The 24,690-nt window shown below is 39.6% G+C and overlaps 1 protein-coding gene across 3 annotated transcripts in view; it reads left to right on the top strand.

The window, feature by feature from the left end:
* SCN5A (sodium voltage-gated channel alpha subunit 5) overlaps positions 1 to 24,690 on the top strand; it is a 176,231-nt gene that overhangs the window by 7,524 nt on the left and 144,017 nt on the right. For all 3 annotated transcript variants that reach the window (XM_076331980.1, XM_076331978.1, XM_076331979.1), the window contains exons 3-6: positions 974 to 1,063; positions 4,514 to 4,642; positions 9,363 to 9,454; positions 17,570 to 17,800. In XM_076331980.1, the coding sequence (XP_076188095.1) occupies positions 974 to 1,063; positions 4,514 to 4,642; positions 9,363 to 9,454; positions 17,570 to 17,800 (542 nt within the window). The remainder of the gene's footprint in view (positions 1 to 973; positions 1,064 to 4,513; positions 4,643 to 9,362; positions 9,455 to 17,569; positions 17,801 to 24,690) is intronic.

Below are 24,690 nucleotides of genomic sequence, written 5' to 3'. Positions count from 1 at the left end.
AACTAAAGGGGGGGAGATTTAGACTAGATATAAGGAAGTAATTTTTTACGCTGAGGGTGGTGAAGCAGTGGAAGAGGTTTCCCAGAGAGGTGGTGGCTGCCCCATCCCTGGAAACATTCCAGGTCAGGTTGGACGGGGCTGTGAGCAACCTGATCTAGTTGAAGATGTCCCTGCTCATTGCAGGGAGGTTGGACTAGATGACCTTTAGAGGTCCCTTCCAACCCAAACTATTCTATGATTTTATGAAGTTCAGGAATTCGATTTAGGATGTTCCTTTTTGTATTTATGGCCTTAGCTTAGCAGCTAAATGCATGGACTATACACTTGAGAGGTTCATTTTAGCCTCCAATTAGGGAAACTGGTGCCTCAGCTGAGGCAGTCAGCTTTGCAGACCAAGACTGTATATTTGCCAACTGGGTTTGCAGACCAAGCCTTAAAATTAGTGTTCTGAAACTCATATTAGCTTTTGGTGAAACTTTATACTGAAAGTGAGACCTCAAGCCCATTAGAGAGATTAGAAAGACCAGATTTATAACTTGCCCTACTGCCTGAGAAATGTTTCAGGATGCAAAATAAAATGGGAATTTGCAGACACAGGTTTTTTTGTGGATACTTAAATGAGACTGATCCCTCTTTTCATACAAAGTTGTGCACCTATGCACATTGTCATCTGACCAACACAGCTGTAAATTTGGGGTATTGTATTTTCAGAAGACTGCAGAGTCAGTACGTCTGTTCGCTGTATAAAGTATGTGTAAAAGATGTAGGCAAAGAAAAAAAAAACAGGGAAGATCCCCTCATTTTTTCTGTGTTTATATAATTATTTGTTTCCTTATGCACTTGCAAACAAATGTCTATAGCGCTTTTTAAGCATATTCTAAATTATGAGTGAGCTGTCACATCTTGTGTGAAATGACAAAAATTTATGAAGTCTTATAACATATGCGTTCTTTTCCTTAATTCATTTATTTACATTGTTCAGTATGTTTATTATGTGCACTATTTTAACTAATTGTGTGTTCATGGCACAATCAGAGCCTCCGCCATGGAATAAATACGTTGAGTAAGTATCGTTGCTATTTTACAGCTGCCCTGTCGTTATCTTGTCCTTCCTCCTCCATTTGTTACGTTCTTCTTTTCATCTTGTTTGCTGTAGTCTAATTTCTTTCCAGTAACACTGACCACAGCATACGTCCTGACAAAATATTTTGTCAGGCATTTGTTGCCTGTGAAAATTCCCTTTGTAAGTCAACTAACAATTTTTAGTCTACCAGGCTCATACTTATTGCTAAACACACCTGCTATGCTACCTCTGAATGAAATCACGTATGAGGAGAACTCCGTTTGAAACTGGCCAGCCTTCCACAGTTCCCATGCAAGAGATTCAATGGCTGGACACATTAGAATAGGCTGATGGAGTTTAAGTTGAATTATTTCAGAAAATACTTCCTGGACATACTTAATTCTGTCCTTAAACTGAAACTTATTGGAAGTAAAATTTTCTTTTGGACTCAGCACATCATGAGAAGTGTTCCCCTGTAATCGTTGGTAGGCATACTTTATGAGCAAGCATGAAATTGTCTGGGAACACTTTTATGAGGATTCCTGTCTTTTTAGCTTGTCAAACCTTCAGAAAAAATAGCAAAGATATCACTTGAAGGCTTTTTTGCTTGCCTTTTTTTTTTTTAATTAATTTTAAAAGAGACTAACTGGCTTCAGAAAGCCCATTTGATTTCTTTAAGTTGCTTTAAAATATTCCTGTTAGAAACAGATACCAGATGCACAAGCTAATCAACCTACAGTGCATTAAACAATTATTTTGGCTCATTGAACGAATCGGAACACACTTTTTATTTTTGACTGACATATGATAAACACAGCCATCTGCTGCTCCGTAGCCTGGTGGTTGGTCTACTCAGGCTGTAAGGAAAGACAGTAAAATGCCCTTATTTTAAGTTTCGTAAAATCATGCAGGGCACATCTTCTAGGCCATAAATTACTAATTATAGATATCACTGAACCAAATATTTCATCCGATCACAATAACGTCCTAATCCCAGGATGTTTCCTGTATTTCTGTATGGTGTACTACCCTCAAGTATGCCCGTGACTTTCCTTTTCCCCTGACGTTGTCCTTTTCTTATTGAAAACTGTCACACAGTACCATAGCCAAGATGTATTCAGCTGAAACACGGACATCTCATCCATGTGAGTCAAAATTTGGTCAGTGGGTCTGCAGCTGGGAATTTGAACATTCTGGAGGAAAATATCAAAGCGCTTGTTGTGTCTTCCGTAGGCAGGAAAATGTGGATGATGTTATGAGTGCATCAAGCAGGACATGCAAGAAACGTAGAGCAGAAATGCAAATGGACCCATGCAGCATGGAGTAAACCCTTTCCCTTCCATGTTTCCTCTTCTCCTGCATCCCCTCATACCTCTCAGCTTTTCCTCCTCAAAAGCATAGAATGAAATCAAAGGCAAGTACTTTTGAGGAGCAAAATAACTCGATGAACTTTAATTCAAATTGATTACTATTTGATTTGGAAAAAATACATTTAATTCATTTTGTTCTGCTGTTCCAGAGACTCACAGGGGATACAAGAGTAATCTTGTGCAAATATTTTTCCTAGATCTTCCTTTAAAACATTTTCCTTACCATTTTGAAAAAAGAAATCAATTCAACTTACCCCCATTAAAGATTTTTTAAAAATCCTGGCTTCTGTTGTTAAAGAAGCTGTTCAGTTGCTGGAGGACTTTGCCCGATCCATTTAGAATTAGATGATGATTATACAATCAGTTAAACCATCTGACATGCTGAATAAATACAACTGCTTTATCATTTTAATGAGCTTATGTACCATTAAGTATTTTTTTCAGTTCTTTGCATGTGTTTTCTGCATGTATTACTGAATACACATGCTTAAAGAGACTGTCACATGGATGACCTATATTTGAAATACCAGAGCAAAACTGAATAGGAGCCATGAAAAGTCGGATACAAGATAATGCTTAGGTGTATGGTCAAAGAGGAGATATGAGAAATATTTTACGCCCACTGTTGCACAAAAACAGTCTTGCTAATCTCCATTTTAAGATGAAGCATACTGAGGGTTTATAACATCTGTAACTAGCTCTACTGTGTGACATGATGGCAGGAGGGCGTGAGATTTGCTGCTACCTGTATGTGTGCCCAGTTGCAGATCAGCGGAATACAGCTGAGAGAAAACATTTCCTTTTTATGCATAATGAAGTTCTTCCTTATATTACCACCTTTAATTGCTTACATCTTTTTTTTTTACCAAACAGGAATCCCAACTGTTATAATTTTTTGTGTGTGGTGGCACCATTATAGCTACTGAAGTTTGGGGACTGAACAGAAAACTCAAGCTAGTGTTTCCAGTGAAAGCCCCTAACATTATGACCTATGAGATTTGTGTTTTATGGGATTTTAGGTGTTTGTTTAGGGTTTTTAATAGGCTTTGGTATCATCTGCATCTTCATTTGGAGAAAAGGGGTAGGGAATGCCAGTGGTGGTTACTAAACATTTGTTATTTTTTTTAAGATACGGCCTAGAATACGTAGTCCCACTGGGCTAGTTGTCTCAGGTAGAAACATTAAAAAAGAGGTGTTGTATGCCCTGAAGTATGTCTCTGATGGTAGGTAGAGCCCTGGGTGAATACAGCTCTGAATGTTGTAAGTCAGATACGTTACTGTCCTCCACAGAGAATTTGGTAAATTTTATTACAAGCATCATCTTTATTACAAAAGGTAAAAGATGTATGTTCTATCCAAGATCATCACAGTCAAGAGGCTGTTGGTAATAAACAACTTACCTTACTAAGGGGAAAAAACACCCTCGTATCTCTTTTACTGTCAAGCAGGTCAAAATTACTACATATACTATTCGGGTGGGAGTTGTTTTCCTCTTTTTCAGTGAGGACATTCTGTTGTTTAATTCTGAGGGCTGGTGTGATTTACCATAGATAGTGAAACACAAGGGAAGTTGCAGGAAGAATACCCTTTTTAGCTATTAAAACCTAGTGGTGACATTTTTTAACCTGCTGTCCTTCAAAATGGCCTGGGCAGGAAGAGATGAGAGGTATGAACGGAACAACCACCCTCCTTCAAATCAGAGAAACAACAAGGAATGTGGCATAATCTATTCCTCTTTCAGTGGTGATTGCAGGAAGAGCTTCAAAAGTCCCATACCACAGCTTAGTAGTATTCATGCTTGACTTAATGAGTGAGGATTCATCAAGGTACACCCTGTGGTGAAAATCGTCTTTATCCTGTGGCTGTCATGAGCGCTTTCCCATTTCTTACATGCTCCTTGGTCCACACATGAAGCTGCTCATACACAGCCCAGTGCTGCAGCCATGACTCACATGAGCAACCCCAACGAGATGGGCAGGAGTGTCTCATGTGAGTAGGATTGGGTTGAGTGTGCCTCTGCCATTCCTGCCATCTACTGCTTGCTAATGCTCTTGCTTATCTTGGCTACTTTATTCCCCAGGTACACTTTCACTGGCATTTACACTTTTGAGTCATTGATAAAAATATTGGCGAGAGGATTTTGCATGACAGAATTCACCTTCCTTCGAGATCCATGGAACTGGCTGGATTTCAGTGTTATTGTTATGGCGTAAGTAGCACTCCTTTATGTATTTCAAGACAGCAATATGCAATAGTACCTTTTAAAAAATTGGCTGGCTGTTCTCTTTTTTTCATTCAAATTGTACTGAAAATGAGAAAATGCTGAAGTATATTAGGACGGAGTTTGTTTTCCTGAGTGGTTTCAGAGGAAGAAGTCAGAGGAATTATTGATTCTCTCAATTCACTAGAATATTTTGGAGAAATTATTTACTCTCTCTGTGCTCCACAGAGAGGAGAGCTGTTTGTAAAATATCTGTAATAATACTTGCCTACCTAAAGTAGTTTTGGGAAGCTTCAGACCCCTGAATAGAAAGTGTTATAAGTCTGACTGAATACCCATGTATTTAAATCCCTATTTATAATCTATCCATCTATAACACCACCAAAGTTGTTTTCACATCCTTCACTTCACAAACCCTCTTCATCCTGAAAAGTAATTACTATTTTACTACTATAGGGAATTAATTTAAAGGCCTCTGAAACTTGTTATTTATCTTGGGAATAGAAATTTGGCCCCCAACATGATATTCCCCTTCAGCTGTATACTTCTACCTAGATCATTAGAGTTCACTCAGGACATGTGGGGTTCTGGTGCTTTGAAGAAGCTGATGGATTTGTGGCATCTAGACAGCTAAAAATACACGGGGGTAGGGGAGCAGTCAGCCAACACTCGCAGCAGACACGGTGTCAGCCCAAACTCTGGCCAAAGGCAGACGTCTGACACTGTCAGTATCTCCAGCTGAGCTAGAAATCCAGATTTTCTTCATAGTCAAAAAAGAGAGAAAAGCACATGAAGAGAGCATGTCATCTTGAACTGGAAGCTAGTAGAGATGACCTGAAAGGCCCCATTTCCTAATCGTAGAAGGATTTCATCTGATGTCTCTGTATTTTCTGCTTAATGATATCTATATTATGTTCTAGTTTTAGTTTAGTTCTCGCTGCCTTCTTTAAACCTCATAATTCACAGCCTTAGGTGAGATGCAAGCCTGCTAGCGCTGACATTTGAGCTGAACTCCTGGGCCCATGACATTTGAATGGGACCAAAATTGGTAAAAAATGTTCAGCCAAACTTAGTTCAAACAGCAGTGAGGGCCACTGAATTTAGTAGCAAAACTCTGGTAGGCTGCAGGGATCAGGACCAATATTCTTAGCAGCATTTAGCAGAGGAACAGCATGAAGATGTGTAAAACTTATGTGGACTTCATCGGGAAGACTCCCATTTATTTTAGTAGGCTTTGGATCAAAGCCAGCCCTAGGCCAGATCCTGGTATCTGTTACTACATTCCTATGGATTTGGCTGAACTGACATCTGGCCATTGTGATAAGCTTTAAAAAAAAAAAATGCAGCACAGATGGGGAGGAGCTTTTGGAGGTCGGCACACGTTAGGTATTTTTCTCAGCTAAACATTTCCTCAAGCAGTGCTTGAGGAGTGCAATTCTCCTGCAACATTTAGAGGCAGGACAGAACACAAAGTGTCACCAGCCTGCTCTCCTGTCCATCAGACAGCTGGTAAAAGCGGGGTACCATAGTTCATCTGTTTGTGAGTTGGGATGTGAGTTCATTTGCGGGTCTCTGAATTCAGCACAACATGGAGATCTTCTGTGCATGGGTTCCCTCTGTTCTACAAGGCAGAAGGGTTTTGACAATGAGGCAGAAAGGAGCAGAGAAAAGGACAAGATGAGCCACAGCTTGCAGCCTTGGCAATGCATCTGCTCCACCTCATCTTCTCAGCTCGGGCGGAGGTTGGGGCATCACCCCCGGCTCTGCAGAACTCCTCCGGGAGCATCTCATTTACTGTCACTGAAATTTGAGTCTGAACAGTCAGTGTGGGACAAGGTCTGGATATCCCTTAAATTCTGTCCACGTTATCTCTGGGTGTTTGGGGCTTAGCGAGCTGGAAAGATGTGAAGGTTTGCACAGACCTCGAGGTGGACACTTGCCCAGAGGTGATTCACTCCCTGCAGGTAGGAACCAGGGTTTGGTTCCCAGCGGCTGTGGGCTTACACCTCTTTTTGCTTTTCTGATTCTTCTAGACTTGAATGGCCACTCAGTGCTCCAGCCCAAGGATTCATGAAAACTTCCTCAAGCCTTATTTAATGAGAGGCTTGGGTGTCTGTGCTTTCCTTCCTAGCTACACTTCAATTTTCTTTCCAAATGATATTTCATCTTTTAATTAGAAGATCCCTAAAACAGGGGGGCTTGCAACTGTGAAAAATCAAGTTTCTCAACATCAAATTATAGCAATGGCTGAGTTCTTCAGAACCAGCTGCCATTCCTATTGTTTCTTACTTTAAGGCATGTTATATTAACATTTTTAGAATAGAAACAAAAGAATTGGAATTCTGGAATAGAAAAGAAATAGAAAAGTGTTTCCTTGAGCCCATAGGCAGCAGTGACAGAGTTAAAAGTGACTGCAATGCAATCTTCATATGTACAATGAAACTTCCTTCCCAAGCATGCAAGCAGCAGATAATACAGAGCGTTGGATAATGGACTTTGTTCTGATATGATTTATCCTTCACATAAATCCAATTTGCAAGTAATTTAAAGTGAGACTGATTATACAGGTAACTGTCTTTGCTTGTAGCTAGTGTGATGCGAGAGGTATTTCTGTATCTGGAAACAAAGACGGCATAAGAGTTCAAAATGGGAAAGCCTGACGAGGGGCCACGAGATCTAGATGGACCAAGGGTTTTGAGCTAACAGGAAATCTGATTCTTTCAGTGGTGGGTGTTATAGTGGAATGACCATCACTTGCTTTAGAGTTATTGCAAAATAACTTCTTACCTCCTCTTTTGGGCAGTAACAGCACAGATTGGGTCACAGAGAGTAGTTTTAAATAGCACGCTAGAGAGTAAGAGGTGTCACAGGTCTCCAGGGCTTTTGTCCCACCCTGTGCTAACAGACACAGCCATGGCTTGTGACCCTCTGTGGGGCCATGGATGGGTTCAGGGGAAGTTATGAAACTGCCCCTGTTTAGATCACTCTTTCCCACACGAGCCAGTACTTTCCAGAACAGGCAAGGGAGAGGCAGCTGTACCTCTGGGTTGGAAAGTGCCCTGCCAAAAGCTTAAAGACAATAAGCAATTCCCTGGCTAACAGGAAAATTTGTGATGGGAATTCCAGTTGCTTCTTACTCCCTGATACAGAGGAACTGGTCTGCTGCAATTTCATCCAAGAAATGGCCGAAATAAATCTTAATTGACTAGCATATGAACAAGCATATGAAGCAAATACTACTGCTGCTTGTTCACATATTAATAATGTGTTTTTACAAATCTCTGGTCAGAAAAACCATATTCCCATGCTATTGCTTCTCCCCAAATTATTTTTTTCCACCCTTGCATGCTGCAGAAGAGTTTGGGAGAGAAGCACTGGGTAAGCCTGTGCAGGAATTCCCAAACAGGTAAATCTTTGCCCAGACTCCCCTATGAGATTATGAAGAGGAGAAGCGATATTGTTCTTCCAGGTTATAATCTGGATTAGTAGATATGGAGAGGATGCTTTGTCCTCCCCAGAGGCCTTTGCACAAAGCCCACTTAAGCAGGCTTTGAAAAATAACCAGGTGAGTTTTTTCCTTAACACGTAAAAACAAATGCCTCAAAGAAGTAGAATATGTAAATGAAATTTACTGGAAGTTTAATAGTGAAATTAAAGGGTCCAAGAGCTGTTTTGTTCAGAAGATACAGTGGTGACTATGCTTTTACTGTATACTGACTTGGAGGAAATAATTTTGTACAACACTGATAAAACCAAACTCATTCCATAACTGACCCTCCTGGGAGCATTTTGCTCAGATGTGGTATGGGTCTCCACGATGACCAAAATAGGCACAGCAGTGAAGAGCTGGGACTGGTATTTTAAGCATAAATAGTTTTTAGTAGGATTTCAATTATATCCATTCAAAATCCATCTTTCTGCAGCCAAAGTTCATGGATTTGATGTACAAAACCAAATAAAATTTTAAGCATCTCTTGAAACCAACATCTGCTTTACCACAGAGTACAGCATCTTAGAATATATAACCTGGTAGAAATATTTGCACTGATTTTTTTTCCCATGTTGTCCTATATGTAGTTTGCAGAAGCTATTATGTGAAAATTACTTGGGTATTTGAAGCTTTTATTTTTTTTTAAGAGCAGCAAAATAACTCTTAATGTTTCCTATAACGTAAAGATTTTTTTGTTAAACTACATGATGGTAAAATCTTTAAAGTATTTATTGCTGAACAGCACGATAACAAAGTTCACCCAGTAGTTTTAAAGAATTGATGCCTATTAGATAAGTTTAATAGTTCAAGAAACATTTGAAATAATGTGTCCTATGAAAAACCCGGGACAAATGGCATCAAAGAACAGCCTGAAAAGCGGATGCACCTCTCATTCGGCTGCGTTCGCTCCCGCTATGTATGAATGCATACTTCATTCAGACAAGTCTCATACTCTATTGTATAATTCCAAATAACTGTGACTTAATTCTACAGGTATGTAGGAGAATTTGTGAATGTAGGCAGTGTTTCACCTCTTCGGACTTTCAGGGTATTGAGAGCTTTAAAAACTATTTCAGTAATCCCAGGTAAGAAACCCTGATCCTTACGTTTTGGCTCTCAGCTACAAGTGATTCTTTCTCTGTCTCTCTTTGTCCCTTTGACTGTTGTTTTTTTGCTGGTGTTTTGTCATTGTCTGTGTGTGACTTTCCCTTGTTACAGATACATAACTGAATTTGTGGACCTGGGCAATGTCTCAGCCTTACGAACGTTCAGAGTACTGCGGGCGCTGAAAACAATCTCAGTCATTTCAGGTGAAAATCAGGTTAAACACTTCGGCTGCAGTTAAAGCCTACATGCCATTTCCAGTAGTAAACACAGCAATTACAAATGACTTAACCATAGATACTGATCAGGAAATGGAGGAATGTAGGGAATGTGACCTGTCAATAGAATACATTTTTCATATGTTTTCCAATACTGTTTTTCTTGGGCAGAAGGAATTAGAGTGCTTCCAAAATTACAGGCCTCATTAAAACGAGTGCTGCTGTAAGAACGGCGGTATGCAGTGGCTCATGAATCACATACGTAAAGTATTCATTCATGAGCCATATGAAAATGGCAATGAAACTCTTTTAAAGTCTTCGGATATTGATTTTTAAAAATGGAAGGTTAATGACCTCAAAATGCGTATTCGTGTTTAAAAGCGCATCAATAGAGGAATCTAAATCTGTGCTATGAGCCGAGGTTTCAAGACTGCAGGCATAGACAGCCTCATTTCTCATGGTGTTTATCCATTTGCATGTGATAGAAACACTGTTTAAATTTTGGATCCTGAAGAGATCAGTAAATATTTCATCATTGATTTTGATAGATTCAGCATTTCACCAACACACATTTTCTCACATTTTAAAGGATATGATTTCCCCCCCCCCAAAAAAAAAAAAAATTGTATTTTACTACAGATCTGGTAGTGAAAGAAGCTCTTTTTTCATAACTTTTTATCCAATCTATTACTATTTCTTAAAATAATAAATAATATTTACTATTAAGTAATTTATGCAGAGATGAGCCCACTCTCAGTGGACTAACCATATGACAATACTTTCTTGCCAAGCATTATCTATGGACAGGTCTCATTCAGCCTCAGTGTTTAACAGCTCCAACCTGCATGACAAGGTAGAGAAGATAGCAAAAACCATGCATGGTAGATCCTATCGGTGATCATCCTGAACAGATGTTGGCAATTGCATGTCAAAAATAGTCAAAACATCGAGAGAACTGCTCAGATTCTCACGCACAGCTCTTTAAGGTTAGAAAGGCTCTTCCATCCATCATATTATGCACATCTACACTATAATATAAATCTAAACAAATTCTGTGGTGTAAACTTTTAGGGACAACACTCACGCGGACTATAAGCTAGAAATGGGAATTCTGGAATTGAGGTGTTAAGAAAACATATATATGTGTCTAGGGCTTACTTCCTCATTTCGACATTAAAGTAATGAAAATCAGTGAAATTATTGAAAGAGCAAGGTACTTTTCATTGAACGTGTATGTCAAAATATAGCTTTTATAGAATACTTTAAGATGATTAGGTCTGGTATTCCTTCAAATCAGTTCCTGTCTTAATTTTTGTCTTTAAGTTTAAAAAGAATAATCAATTAGCAGAGAGGTTTTGTTACGTTTTCTCTAATCAGATTTACACTGAGAAAGGATTTTTTTTTCCTTGGGAAACAGAAAGCTGAGCACAGTTTTACGGATCGTATGGGGTAGTAGTGGCTAATCAGAAAGAAAACTGGAGTTTCCTAGCTTCCTTTGCTAGCGAGTTGAAGACTAACTTGGAGGGACAGCCATCTCCAGGGGACACCTTTCGCTTTCCATCTTGTCTCAAGCTTGAGCCTCTTCAGAGCAGAGCCTGTCAACTTTGCTTAGTTATATATATAGCAATTTTCTGCTGTTCTTTCTCAGAGTTGGAGCAGAAGCTTGTCTTACATCAAATGATAAATTTTGGCTGTTTTTTTAGGGGGAAAAAAGGAGTACTGAGATTCAGAAAAACTTTATTTAAAAATACACCAAAGCCCTTCAGTGATATTAAAACCAGAGTTCTTCCATTTCTTGGTTAATAGGAAAAAAAAAAAAAAAGATGAGGAGTATTATTTGTTAGAGTAACACATAATAACTCACATTCTCTTTTTTTCTTTCTGACTGACTATTTGATTAGTTTTTTGATAACTGCATTTTTAGGTACAAGTAACTAAATCATTTTCTGACATAACTGCATGGAGATATGCTAATAGAATATCTGGCCTTAGATTTTATTGACAAGATTACCTGTGCCCTGAGTATGTTTAAATTACAGACGTGGAGAGCTACAAATCGCCAAGGAACACCTAGCTGCCTGTAAAACACAGCGAAGTTGTTTGGGTTTTTTTTTAATGTTAGCAGATAATTTCAGAGGAGTCGGTTCATTTTTCAGTTAGATACGTATATGTTCAAAGAAATATTGGGCATGATGCTGTGGTTTATTTGGAGATAAGTCTGAGTTTTTAATGATAACATAGGCTTATGCTGAGATGAAATATTTTTCCACGATAGGCTTAAAAATGAAAAGATGATGACCACTAATATCTTCCATGAGATTTTTGGGTTCAACTGCTAGAGAGACGAGAAGAAAGTTGTTATTTTTGCTTCCTCTTTTTACATCTTACGTGAAGAACGCTGAGATGTATTCTCCTTTGCAAATATCTAGGCTTTTCATCAATAAAATTGATCACAGTTTTCCATCAGGTAGTTATGTTTGCACAAACATACTTGGACTCGGCATGCTCAGTGAAATTGTTTACCGAAAGTAACGGGCCAAGTCCTCCATGGTGTAAGGCTTCTGTCCAGCGAAGCACTTAGAGGCTGGTTTTCAAAGGCATTCTGCCTCACTTGAAATCAATGAGTTTCACTATTGACTCCAGAGGGAGTCAGTAAAGCTAACAATTAGTGCTTTTAAAAATCTCACCTACCTTTAATGCCTCGCTCTAAGTGTGCAAGCAGGCACAGGGACATTTAGGGGACACAGACTCACAGGACTCAAAAAATCTCCCAAACTCTCAGAGTCCGTTCCCCTGGCCTAAGGCTGTGTTTAGGATAGCTCAGACCTGGCCTGATATTTATTGCCTGACTTGTTCTGACAATCCTTCAAAGGTGGAGGTCTCATGATCCTCCTGAGAAGTCTGTTCCAGCACCTCATTACTTTCACCATTTGAAGATTTGCCCTGGGAGGACAGGTTCAGATCTGGATTCAGCAACCCAAATATTAGCATCTACCAGCCAGCCGCGTGCTTCCCACTCACCGGAGATCTGGGGCTCAGTTTGGTCACCGACATGCCAGGATGTCCTGCTCCCCAGGGCCATGGATCACCTGCAGGTCCTGTCTCTGAATCCAGACCCCCATCCAGCCTCTCTCTTGGTGCATTATCAGCTTGTTATTTTTTACCTACAGCCACTGTGTAGGACATCAGGTCAGTGCCTTACCCTCTGTGGCAGCCACTAACATGCCGGAGGACCTTCATGGATCCCCTCAATTTTCCCTTTTCTGCACTAAACACACCTATTTCTTTCTGTTTTCCAGTTGCCCATGATATGGAAAGTAAACAAGGTTTGTACAGTAGCTGGGTATCTGTTTATCCAGACTTATTAAAAGAAAAAGGGTTTTAATTTCTTCATATATCCCTTATGTTCAGGTGTTTAGAAATAGGTAACATTTTCTCTATGGGAGCATAAAACCTTTAACTCTCAGTGATTTTATTTATTAATTAGCGTCTTGCACATTGCCATGGCAACTGGCTTCATTCGTTTTCAATCTAGATAGGAGCCACGGTCAGCAGCAGAACAACCCGCTGAAGTCACTCATTTGTCTCCCATTACCAGCGTATCCAAGTCCCAGGGTGCTCGGTAGGAACCCTTCCCATCACAATAGAGGGTCTCAAATCATAGTTTATCTGCATGGAAATCACCAATGTTTTTTGATAACTACTAATTGAGGTAATGTAAAGCCCTGAGGTACGCCCTTCTATGTCTCCTCATCAAAAGCCTGCAAAATGCAGGCCATCGTCATCATCATCACCAGGATTTTGTAAAGTGCCTGTATCCAGAGAAGCTCCACGACTTTTTCTGGCACAGGCGTGAACATCACGGACATCTCACATAAAATGACAGGATACCAGCGAAAGGTGACCTCATAGAAAAATGGGCCAAGGCACTTTGGGGCCTGATCCAGCTCCCATTTAAGTTAGTGTGAGTCTAAAGGCTATAAATAGTGCTGCGAATGTTATCCAGTACTTTACTGATAGCCAGAACAGAGCTCGGAGCACAAGAATTAAGGCTGTGTGGAGGAGACTGGGCCCTGTTCGCTGCTTCAATCCCACTGAAGTCCTCCTGCAGAGAGATAAATGTCATCATTCTGGTGGGTAGATCACTTAACTCAAGAAGTAACTATCCCAGAGGTGAGAAATATGCAACATATTTGCGTTTTCCTTGGAGACTGGCCTGATAGTCACATTTCCATGCAAAGATGGTCTACAGAAATGCTGACGACCGTGCAAGTTTGCCAATGTGCTGTTAAACTCTTTGCTGCCCCACATGTCAATGGCTAACAGCAAAATATATGCATCGAATGAACTCTTCTCTCCCTACATGCACATGACTCATGCACACATTTACAAGACACATGCGTATCCTCAGGAGAAGGAGTAGGCTAGGTGAGGACAATCATGGTGCAAGTCACACTCTCTTTTTTTGTTTTTGCTTTTTCTCCCCGCTCATTTTCAGACTGTGCGTGAAAGCATCTGCTGTTCTGTAGGTGATTGCCAACATCTGGTATGGATGTCATACTGAATTATGCTAATACTTTCTCACATCTCATAGGAGGAATGGATGGTGGTGTGGGATCTTGCCATTTCTCATTGTTTGGTGTTGCTTGCATTTTCTATGGTTTCTGATTTGCATTTGAAAACTGATTATTTGAGTAACCTCTGAATGTGTTAATTTTTACCTGCATTAACAAACAGGGATGTTTGGGCCAAATCCTTCTTGATTTCTGCAGGTGTCAGGCTGCCTATACAGCCCTCATTCCACTGATTTTGGATCTCGTGGTGGTGTTATGTCACACAAGCAGGATTTGGCCCAGAAGTGTGGAAAGAATTCAGTGATTCAGGAAAAGCCTGTATCGATTACTCCATAGGGAGTAATCTGTAGACCCATTGTCATTAACTGGTGTAGCTTTGGATCAGATCCTCAGTTTTTGCTGCATGCTGCCTGGTTTGATGTTTGACTTGCAAGAATTAAGTAAATGCCCTTAATGCCCCATAAATAGTATCTTCTATTAAGCTATATTGCAGTGCTTTCATTGGCACTATTTCAAAGGAGGATTATTTATCTAGAAGATTTAACAGTGCTCTAAATTTGAATACATCCAGCATTGCTTTTACAAAACATGGGATTGATTCAGAGAAATGCAGAGCACCTGCAAGGGGTTCTGGGTGTCCTTATTTCCCCTCAGCCCTTCCATTTATGAGGCACAGAAAGTTTAAATGAATGGTGATTTAAACGCTTTGCTTAAGAGTGAGTTGTGCCAAGCAACTTGATGGACGCCACTTAATTTTCTGGGCAATTTTTGTTTTTAAAGGGTGAGAAAAAACCAGTTAGATTGTAAGTATACCACTCCCCAAATGGTTTTCCTGGAAAGTTTTAACAAAGGTCCAGGAGGCAGAGTACAAGTTATTTTTAAATGGTCTTTAATTACAGCAATTGTATTACTAAAGCATTCTCTTCTTAAACTGTTCAGAAGCCTGTATGCTATTAAAACAAAAACAGAAAAAGAAAGTAAAGCAGAAAGCCCTCTCATAAAGAAATTATTTGATACCTGCAAGGAATGAACTTGTAAAACTAATAGTATAGGATTACTATTCTATTTAAAACCCCAGTAAGTAAACTGAGAAAAACATGTTTCATGAAATGACCTTGAAATTAACAATACTGGGGCCTGATTTTGAAAACAGATAGTCTTTATTGGTGATTAGGGTTTTGTAGGTCTTGTTTCCTAATATTATCCCTATTCACATTAGGACTCCCATTGTCCTTGCCCATGTGAGTAAGATTAATTAGTGTACTTAGATGATACAAATGCAGCCTCCAAGCTTGCATTTGTATAACAAACAAATAAATGTGCAGCAGGGATTCCACAGAGGGTACTGAATTAAAAGAATTTGTGGATTGGCTTTTTTCCCTTTTTTAAGACTCGGTTTGCATTTGGAGTTCCCAAGTTTCACCAGCTTCGGTGAAGAAACATCTGCGCATTCAAAGGACAGCCAATGATGAGAATCATCAAAAACATTTCAGAATATTAGATAAAATAAACAGCTATTCTAGTGCATTTAGAAATCACGTTTCTTTTCCCCCACCTCACTACTTGTTTAAGACCTGGCTGTCTTAAAGGTCTTATACTCTTAACACTGGATAAGGGTGAGACCCCAGGAAGTCCTTCAGAACTGGGCTACAACTAAAACTAGTTTCACTTCAGGTATGAAGTTCACCCAAGACTAGATTATCAGAAGAGCTATGCTTTTTATTTAGGTATCAAAATGGGTAGCCAAATCTACAGATGGATTCAAAAGTTCAAAGCTGGCCTTATTCTAGGTACCTGAATAGAACTGACCTCATTTGTAAAATCTCTTTCTGGTGCGGAGTGCAGATAGCACAAATATCCAGCCTTTGCCTAACGTTTGTACTGCAATATTTTTTGCTTTATTTTTGAGTAGAGCAGGGACCTGTCTAACCTGTCACTCTTTACCATGCCACAAATTATATTTAAAGAGGCAAACAAAGAATTTAGTGGAGAAAGGGGGTTACCCACACCTGATGGGTCAGTCCTTTTTGGTTAAATGGCCTTTTTATAGATGTTAATATCATTCACAGGTAAACCTAATGGCAATACCCTATGCAGGAGCGGAATATTTTAGGCTGCTGGATACAGGGACTGCTAGACCTGTTGGCCATTCTAGCAGCTCATCCTCCTTTGAGAAACTATGATTTCCCCTTACTTTAACCGCAGGATTTTAAGCAGGAATAAATACCCATTTTGCCTTCCTATGAGTCCTCAAGTACCTTTTCATATTATTTTAAATTATACAGCACTAGCTCAACCTTTGTGGCTGCCAAACTCTTGGGGTGGAATTCCAGGGAACTGAGATTTAATGTGTATGATCATATTCAGTGAGGAAATCAATGTGCTTCTGAGTATTGCCCGGGAGAATTCCTCCTGTTTCCTCTTTGCATTTTCTTTTTTCCATTTAACTCGATTTCTCTTACTGCTGCCATACTGGTGACACTGATTATCAGAAACACTGATTACTACTTATCGAGTATTAATTAACTATAAATAGGAAAGAAACAACAAAATTGCTGCCATTGTGCAGCTGATATTAATGCCCAACTACAGCACGCAAATTCGGAAGAAGGGTCTTTTTTTGAAAAGAGTGGTTTTTGTCGTATTCATGTAATATATAAGCTCAAATAGTGCTGATCTCCAGGAACACTTCAAAAGCAAGCAATATCTTTTGAGAAAACAGTATAATTATTTATATCTGTATATTTATAGAATAATAAACTGAAGCTAGTGTTACAGGGTGAAATAACACAGGAGAAGCTAATTTGTGTGACCCAAGCCTTTGGTGTTTGTAATAAGATGAATATCTACATTGGCAGCATATTATAAAATGATTAACTTCGCCCAGGTATTGTTGGAGCCTCAGGTTGTTTTACTCAAATAGTTTCCACTGGGTTTATTTGATTGCCCATATTATTTGGCTTATTTCTAATCCCAAATTCTTGTTGTCTTAAGCAAATGAATTGAAGGCAGAGGAATTATTCATATGAGGACAGCGAGCTTGATTTGGCAGTAAAATATGTAAAATAATCAGGGAATAAATAACATTTCCGTACCTCTTCATCTGTTTATGTGAGGGATAAAGTTATCAGAATTACCTGAGTGATTTAAAACTAATTCACATTCTCAAAATTCAATGGGATTTAGGCTTTACAGCCTTTACTGCAGCTCCATGAAAATATAAAAGACATTCTGTATTTTCTTCATCCATGACTATTTTTGTATCTCACTGTTCCTCCATCCAGTTCTTTCCCTCCATTTTTAAATCAGTGTTTGTGTAAGAGTAATACCAAGACTTTTGTCCAGACAAAAGTAGGCCAAACTAAATGTTCATAGTGATCACTTGTCTCTCGTTTCTGCCGTCCAGTTACAAACGTAGTAGAAACCCTTCCGATTTTCCCTTCCATAGAGATTTTCATCATGAAAAGTAGCTATCTGCAGACAGGTTTCAGCCTCTCAGTCTATAAACTCTTGGCTTTTATCTCCTTAGGACTGAAGACCATTGTAGGGGCACTTATCCAGTCTGTTAAGAAACTTGCTGATGTGATGATCCTGACCGTTTTCTGCTTGAGTGTCTTTGCCCTCATAGGCCTCCAGCTCTTCATGGGCAACTTGCGACACAAGTGTGTCAGGGACTACACCAAGTTTAACTCCACCAATGGCACGTTGTACTTGGACGGTAGGATGTGGAACACCTCAGAGGAATTTGTTAGTGATCCAGGTAAGCTCTTCCTTACCCTGTTGTCTGTTTTTTGGTTGTGGGGGGTTTTTTATTATTATATTGACCAAAATCTATATGTGAATCAACAAATGCAGCATTACGTGACTCCTGGCTCTTCATGACGTTGATGTGGTTTTGAAAGATCTAGGAAGCTTTTTCTGATCTCTGTGGTGCCTCCACAGTTCATGCTGAAAGTATTTCTGGTAATTTCCTACGATACAGACTAAGGTCCTTGTTGCATCATTGATGATTTTCACAGTTTTAGGGTGTCTCACAATATTTTTCTTAAAGCTCCCTTTCCTGGAATTAGGCAAGCCCATGAAAATTTCAGCTCTGTGTGTGGGTCTGGTTTGCACACTGTTTCTTTAAGACAATTAATAGCTCTTGCATTCTCTAGCAAATCTTCAAAATTTGAATTAGGGGTCTTAAAAAATCAAAAAGCGAAGCAGAGCAATTCAGTGTTTATTAATCTGAAAAATCCCAAGAGCATTTTTTTAAGGAAATCTTATGCTATTAGGGCCCTAACTCATTATCTGGGTTGGGCCATCCTGCAGTATCTGGTGCTCTGATGTTTATTATCAAAAGGCTTGTTTTCTAGGCCAAAGCAATTTTTAATACTCTATAGTCTGCTATACTTTCAATTACAATGAAACAGGTTCACTGAGCTCATTTATTAACATTTAAAACAAATAAGCATTTCATGTAAATAAACTTCAGTATGTAAACATGTGGCCCAGCTGTTGCTGCTCCCAACCCCTCTGAGTCACCGGAGGACCCATACCAATTGCAATGGACACGGACTCCCATCTAAAACAATTCAGTGATACTCTTGAGGGAAGGAAGCAGCCAGACTGATGTGCGCCGGTAGGAACTTATGATCAGTGACCTTTGGTATTTCATTTATTTTGAGGAGAAGAATGAACCACATAATCAACTCATTAACTGGAAATGTGGTTGGGAGGAAGTGGCGTAGTGTCACGGGGTACCTCTGCTCTGACTGTGTGGACCCTTCAGTCCTGTATCTCCAGCCATCTGCACTATAAAAACCCCGTGCCTGTCTCCTGGAAGTTGCCTGGCTTGACCCAGGACTCTGTTGAATGTCTGGCACAAGGTTGCCCCCAGCTCATGCTGGCTTCTCAGCATTGTACACCTCTTCAGCCAGGCTACATGGTCCAGGGATTGGGCCAAGGGCAGTCCCACCATTCCCCACTGGTGACTTCTGGCCTTTCTGCTCAATTCCTCTCCCTGCAGACTGAGCAGCCCTGGAAGCAGTGGTGTTAGAAAGGTTTCATTCAAGGAATAAAAAGCTCAACATTGGTGTCTTTAATGTATGATGTGGTTGATGCAACATTAGGGAAGGGCAGCTTACGAAGCTCTGGCTGAATGAGGGCCATCTTTGGGACTAACCCTGACCATCAGGTTATGTGTCCCCTCAGTGTTGTCCTCTCGTCAGCTGAAAGGGGAAAGAGCTGTGTGCCAGAGCTAAAAAACCACACCAGATCTATGCTGGCCGGTGATAAGCCTGCTGACATGTTTTCCCACCCATGCTGTCTGTGCTTCCAGCTTGGAGATGAGTGCTCGTGGAGCTAGCAAAGATACCTTTGCACCTATGGTGGATTAAGGCACTTCACGGCTCCTCTACCCACAGATAACTGACAGCTGTGTGCGGTGCTGCTCTCCCTCTCTCATAGAGGCATTGAGAGATAAAATAGTGATGGCTGGAAGTATAAAGCCCTGCAATAAAGGTGAAGGTATGAAACGGAGCTGTGAAGATAGTCTGACTCTCTGGAAATGGAAGTAGGGTAAATGTACCACTGGATAGTCTCTATAAAAATATAGTTAATGTCAGGGCCAGCTGCAACATTGTTTTAAACGGGAGGAATTGTACAGCTGCTCCAGCATACCATGAGCAAGTCTGTTTGTGTAGTCCTGATATGGGAAGGAGGGGAGATGCTCCCATAAATCCATTTAGTAAATCCAGCAATGGTTAATATGGTCATGAAAATATACTTGTTATCACTAAAGGAGATTTACCTATTACAAAGATAATCAACTTGGTGAGATAATGGATTAAAGTGAATTAAACTTTGACCATGTGGTATTAATAGTAAGTAATAATCATATCAATGAGTGTTTTCATGTTTTCATAATATCTGAAAATAAAGACACGGTGCATTATGGCAAACAGCCATCAGTTATGGTGGATGGACAAAAATGATTTAAATAGTTGAAGTGCTGAGTCAGTGCAGCAGGCCACTGAAGAACTAGAAGAAAAGTAGATTTATAGGAAAAATGTACTGACCTCTGAATAAGAATAATGAAGTGTTCCTCGAAATGCTGGAGAAGGTGGCTTAGCTGTTAGGCTAGGGAGAACCATATTAAGTAGGACTTTCATTTAATGTTGACTATTGCACTAAAGCAATTCAGAAATGGAAAGACTGACTCATTTTGTAACTAGATGGGATAGTGCTTTATGTTTCATTTTGTATAAGTATTATGGTAAAATGGAGTGACTGCTTAACAGAGTAGCACTGACGACAGTTTAGTAACAGTCCAAATTTCAAGTACTGCAGGGAATTAAGCAATACATACAGTTAGACTAAAGTGTAGGCAGACCAAATTAGATAAAAAGAGGAATATATTAAGAAACAGAGTAGTGTCAGTGTTTATTTTGAAGAAGAACTAGAGAAGAAAATTGGCCAATGTGTTGAGATAGTAGAGTTCACTCGAAGGGAGCACAGACAATTACAAAAGCTCTTTGGAGACTTCAAAACCAGTGTGGCTGAATCACTTAGTTTGGAGCAGGGATACTAATCTAAAAAACAGAAAACAGAAACCTGAAGTACTGTCAAAGATTCATAATAATACTTAAAAAAAAAAAAGGATGTAAAGAAATAAAGAAGTGAAAAACACTCAAAAGCAAAATTGAAAAAAATGAATTGTTACTTCTGTTCATCAGGACACCAATATAGAGAATCAAAAAGGGCTGATATGTCAGTTCTGCTCTTCATGGAGAGCAAAAGTTTGCTTTGGATTCTTTGAGAGAGTTTTTAAGGTTTTAAAGGACAGCAGGAAGCCTATGAAATGGCATCAGCCTCCTCTTGTGCCTTTAAACATTTTGCATGAATGGAAAAACAAAATGAGTGGAACCCCTTAAAAGGGTAATACCCAGCACCAAGAATGGCCTGGTGCTGCAGAGGAAATAGCAGAAAGACTTAGTCATGATGTGCAAAGAAAGATAAGAACTGTGTTTTCAGTCTTTCTGAGACCTTTTTAGTTTGAGATAACTGTGTGCCACAGGCACTTGGTGCAGGAGACATTTTGGTTTTGTAGAAGGCCTGGGATAGCTTCAGCTCTGCTTTTTTATTCAAAACTGACTTGGTATATGGACTAAATTGCATCCTCTTTCCTTAGCTCCTTTCAGCCCCCAGGCAGGAAGTTTTTTCTCATCTAAGTCCTCTTGTTTTGATTTTATACATGGGGAAAAAAGCCAGTTTATAAACTTTGTTTGCATCTTCATTGGCTTAACCAAAATTATATGGTAACACTTGATTTTTGGTTGATCCTTGAGGAAATACCCACCGTGCCCCCAGGGTTCAGGAACTCCTTCCCATAGCTACATACCCGGGACCCACATGTACTTTCCTGCTCTACCACTGTGGTCACCACGCCTATCTTGGCTGATGGCGCAGGTGATGCCTGGCCTCTCTGCTACCCCTGTTCCTGCCTCCACCACCAGTAAAGGCAGCGTACCAGCACCAGTAGTGGTGGTGGCAGGAATGGTGGTGGCAGAAGAAAAACCTTTGTTTCCTAAATCTGGAAAAAAAAATTTGATCCATTTCTGTGCATGATAGATCCGTAAGCAGTCAGCCCCCACCACCTCCCCCCTCAGGCCTTTGGCTGTTACTTAATCTTTCTTGCATGAACTTGTCAATCCTACATTGCAAGGTTGCTAGCATTGTTGAGAATTGTTGGGTTCGCTCCTCCTGTTGTGCATCTGCCATGAGACAATCATATAAACTAAATCCCATAAGGAGTAAGGATTTCCTACCTATCCACCCACCACTTTGCTTGTTCCTGCCGTCGTTTTGATGGCTCCTGCAGCTGGAGGAAATGCCAGGTAACTTGGGAAGCAAGGGACAGAGCCCTTAAGCATGGAGATTCAGTGGGAAAATTCACGCTGAGAGATCTCTTCTATTTAACTTCACTGATCACTAAGTCCTAGCATACAAAAGCGACATTGAATATTCCCAACCAGAGCATCAAGAAGGGGACTTTCTTGGCATTGTCATTCAAAGCTTAATTCTGTGAAAGAAACTTCCTCTAAGCTACTGCAGGTGCCTCTGGTTTCTCAGCTTAGCTACTGGGCACAGCAGTCATGGTAAGGTGAGATACCTGCGTAGTCCTTCCTCAACTCACAGTGTTGAGGCAGATCGAAAATCTGCCTTTTGGTGGGCACGTCTATCTCATGATGAACAGGAGGATTTTTCTATTCTTTCCACCAATTTAAATGACACTAGATCTTCACAATTTACACACCAACCTCTAAGAAGAAGGCTTATCAGAAAAGTTATTCCAGTCTGGTTTTGCCTCCAATGAGTAATGCTTATCACTGCAAACCTAGGAAGGGGAAAAAGGAAGATTAAGGCAGAAGTAGCTCCTCCGGTCTCCCAGCCTCCTCCGTAGGACTGTTCTTTGCCTGTATGAATGGAGTGTGGGGTGGTGGATGGTTGAGCATTAGATAGAATCAGGCTAAAAAATTCTTGATGTCAAGTGCCAATGGTAAAGTTAAAATGGAGGCACAGCTTGTTCAGCTGGGAAAACACTGGCTACCAGTAAGTAATTATTTTCCTACCTGCAATTGTAGATTTGGTAAGGGACTGCAATCAATGAACCCAAGGAGGATTATTTTTAGACATTAGTAATAACAAACCTGGGCATCTGAAGTTGTAGATACAGCAGTGCTCATGTATAAAAATGAAATTAAAAAAAGTACAAAATAGTGATTGTTTACATCCACAGCATTATGAAAATTATGTGATCAATGTATCAATATCAAAGTTATTGAGCTGTCAGTTATCTTTAGGAGAGCTAATAGTTTAGAAATACCAGCTGATTGGAAAACTGCAAGCTTAATTCCAATACTCATAAAGATTTCTAGGAAAGCAGCTGCAAATAGCATGCTTGAAAGCCTGTCTTAGGTTGTGGTGTTTAAATTAAAGATGTATTTGATGAAGTGAAGCTTTATGAATGTGTGAGTCAGAGTGGATTGAAAGGTATATGATGTCAGATATGTCACTGGCTTAGGGAGAGAAAAGATGTAACAATGGACTGCATGTAGTTGATTCACATGGCTGGTGATTGCAGAATCTTTAATGTCATTTATGTATTCCATTACTAACGTGGATTATTGACCAGTCAGTAAGTAGAAATCTGAGTTTAAATAGTGTGCTCTTTTGTAGAGCAGGGCTCAATGTAAGTGCTGAACACATAAGAAAAAACATTTAGGAAAAAAGACCTTAAAAATATAGTAAAATTATTATAAAATCACTTTTGAAATGATAGTCTCAAACACCAGTATTGTCTTTTACCTTAAACCCTACTTGAGACACTCTGAAGGGGTCTTGTTTTCAAAGTGTTCCATATACGTTTTCTCTCAAAATCAGTATCTTGTACGGTAAAATAAAACCCTGTAATTTCTTTTAGATAATCCTGTCCAGAATGTTGAAATAAAAAAAAAAAATGTTTAAGATTTATTAACCTTTTACTGTGAGGAATCAACTTCCGTTTTTATAACTTAAAAGAGGACTTTTCAAGGACGTTGTTTTTTTCTTCCAGGCTAGTTTCTCTCATTCATTTCATGGCAGTGATTTTTTTCTTCTTCTGAAGTCAAACCGTGTAGTTACCAAAGGTCTGGGGAAAAAAGCTTTAATTATTAAAAAAAAAAAAAAAATCCAGATAAAATGTAATATCTGTTTTGTCATCTCCAGTTAGACCTGGAAAACTTATGGTTGCTTCAGGTTCTATATTTAGAAAGATGTATAAATACATTAAGTTTAGGTCCTTATTTTAGGTTCCTAGTCTTTGCAGCTCCCATTTACACCCAACAAAGCGATAGAAGTGATTTGGAGAAGAAACTTTCTGAGGTGGCCTCTGGAGCAGCCTGTTTCATTTTATATTCCTTAATCATACTAGGCAGCCTAGGGAGGCGGTCCAACTAAACCAGCCATGTTAGATGCCTAAGGTTGAGGAACGTGAGCACTCTTCATAGATGATCTTTGGTTGCAGAGCAACTTGCTGAACATTGATGTGATACCCATCTGCATGGTCTTGGGGACTTGAGAAGGGATCACAGGCTTGTGGGAAGCAACTGGTCTGGCACGTGGTGTAAATGCAATTAGAGCCACTCTGACTCCTCAGAGCTGAGAAATCAGGAGTGGTTCCAGACCAATGTGAAATAATTCTAGAGTCTTTTCACATCCTCCTCTTTGATGTCCTAGGTGTAATGCACAGTTGAAATAAATGGGTATGGATGTTGAGGCGTATATCTGTGAATATATAAAAATATGTATGTGTGTCTATAGATGTGTGTATATCTTCTCTAAGCTCTGTGCCTGATTATTAGCTCTGCCTGACGAATTGCTTCATTTTTGCTTTCAGAGCTACTGGAACTATATGAGCAGATATTCTGAAACTGTATGAGAACTGTAGAGAAAATAATGATGTTCAAGTCAGATAATAAATGTATTAAGTTTGGGAAGAGCTGAAATGTTTGAGGTGTTGTCTGAGGTGGTAATAGAAGACAGTGAGTGTTTGATGAGTAATTATGGAGGTGGGAGGAAAGAGGGAAGCAATAAATCAGGTTGAGACTGAAATAGTTGTTTTATTAT

The sequence above is a fragment of the Aptenodytes patagonicus genome, chromosome 2, assembly GCF_965638725.1.
Source record: "Aptenodytes patagonicus chromosome 2, bAptPat1.pri.cur, whole genome shotgun sequence".
Classification (NCBI taxonomy): Eukaryota; Metazoa; Chordata; class Aves; order Sphenisciformes; family Spheniscidae; genus Aptenodytes; species Aptenodytes patagonicus.
Note: the sequence above shows the minus strand (reverse complement) of the source record. Positions and strands in the feature narration are given on the sequence as shown.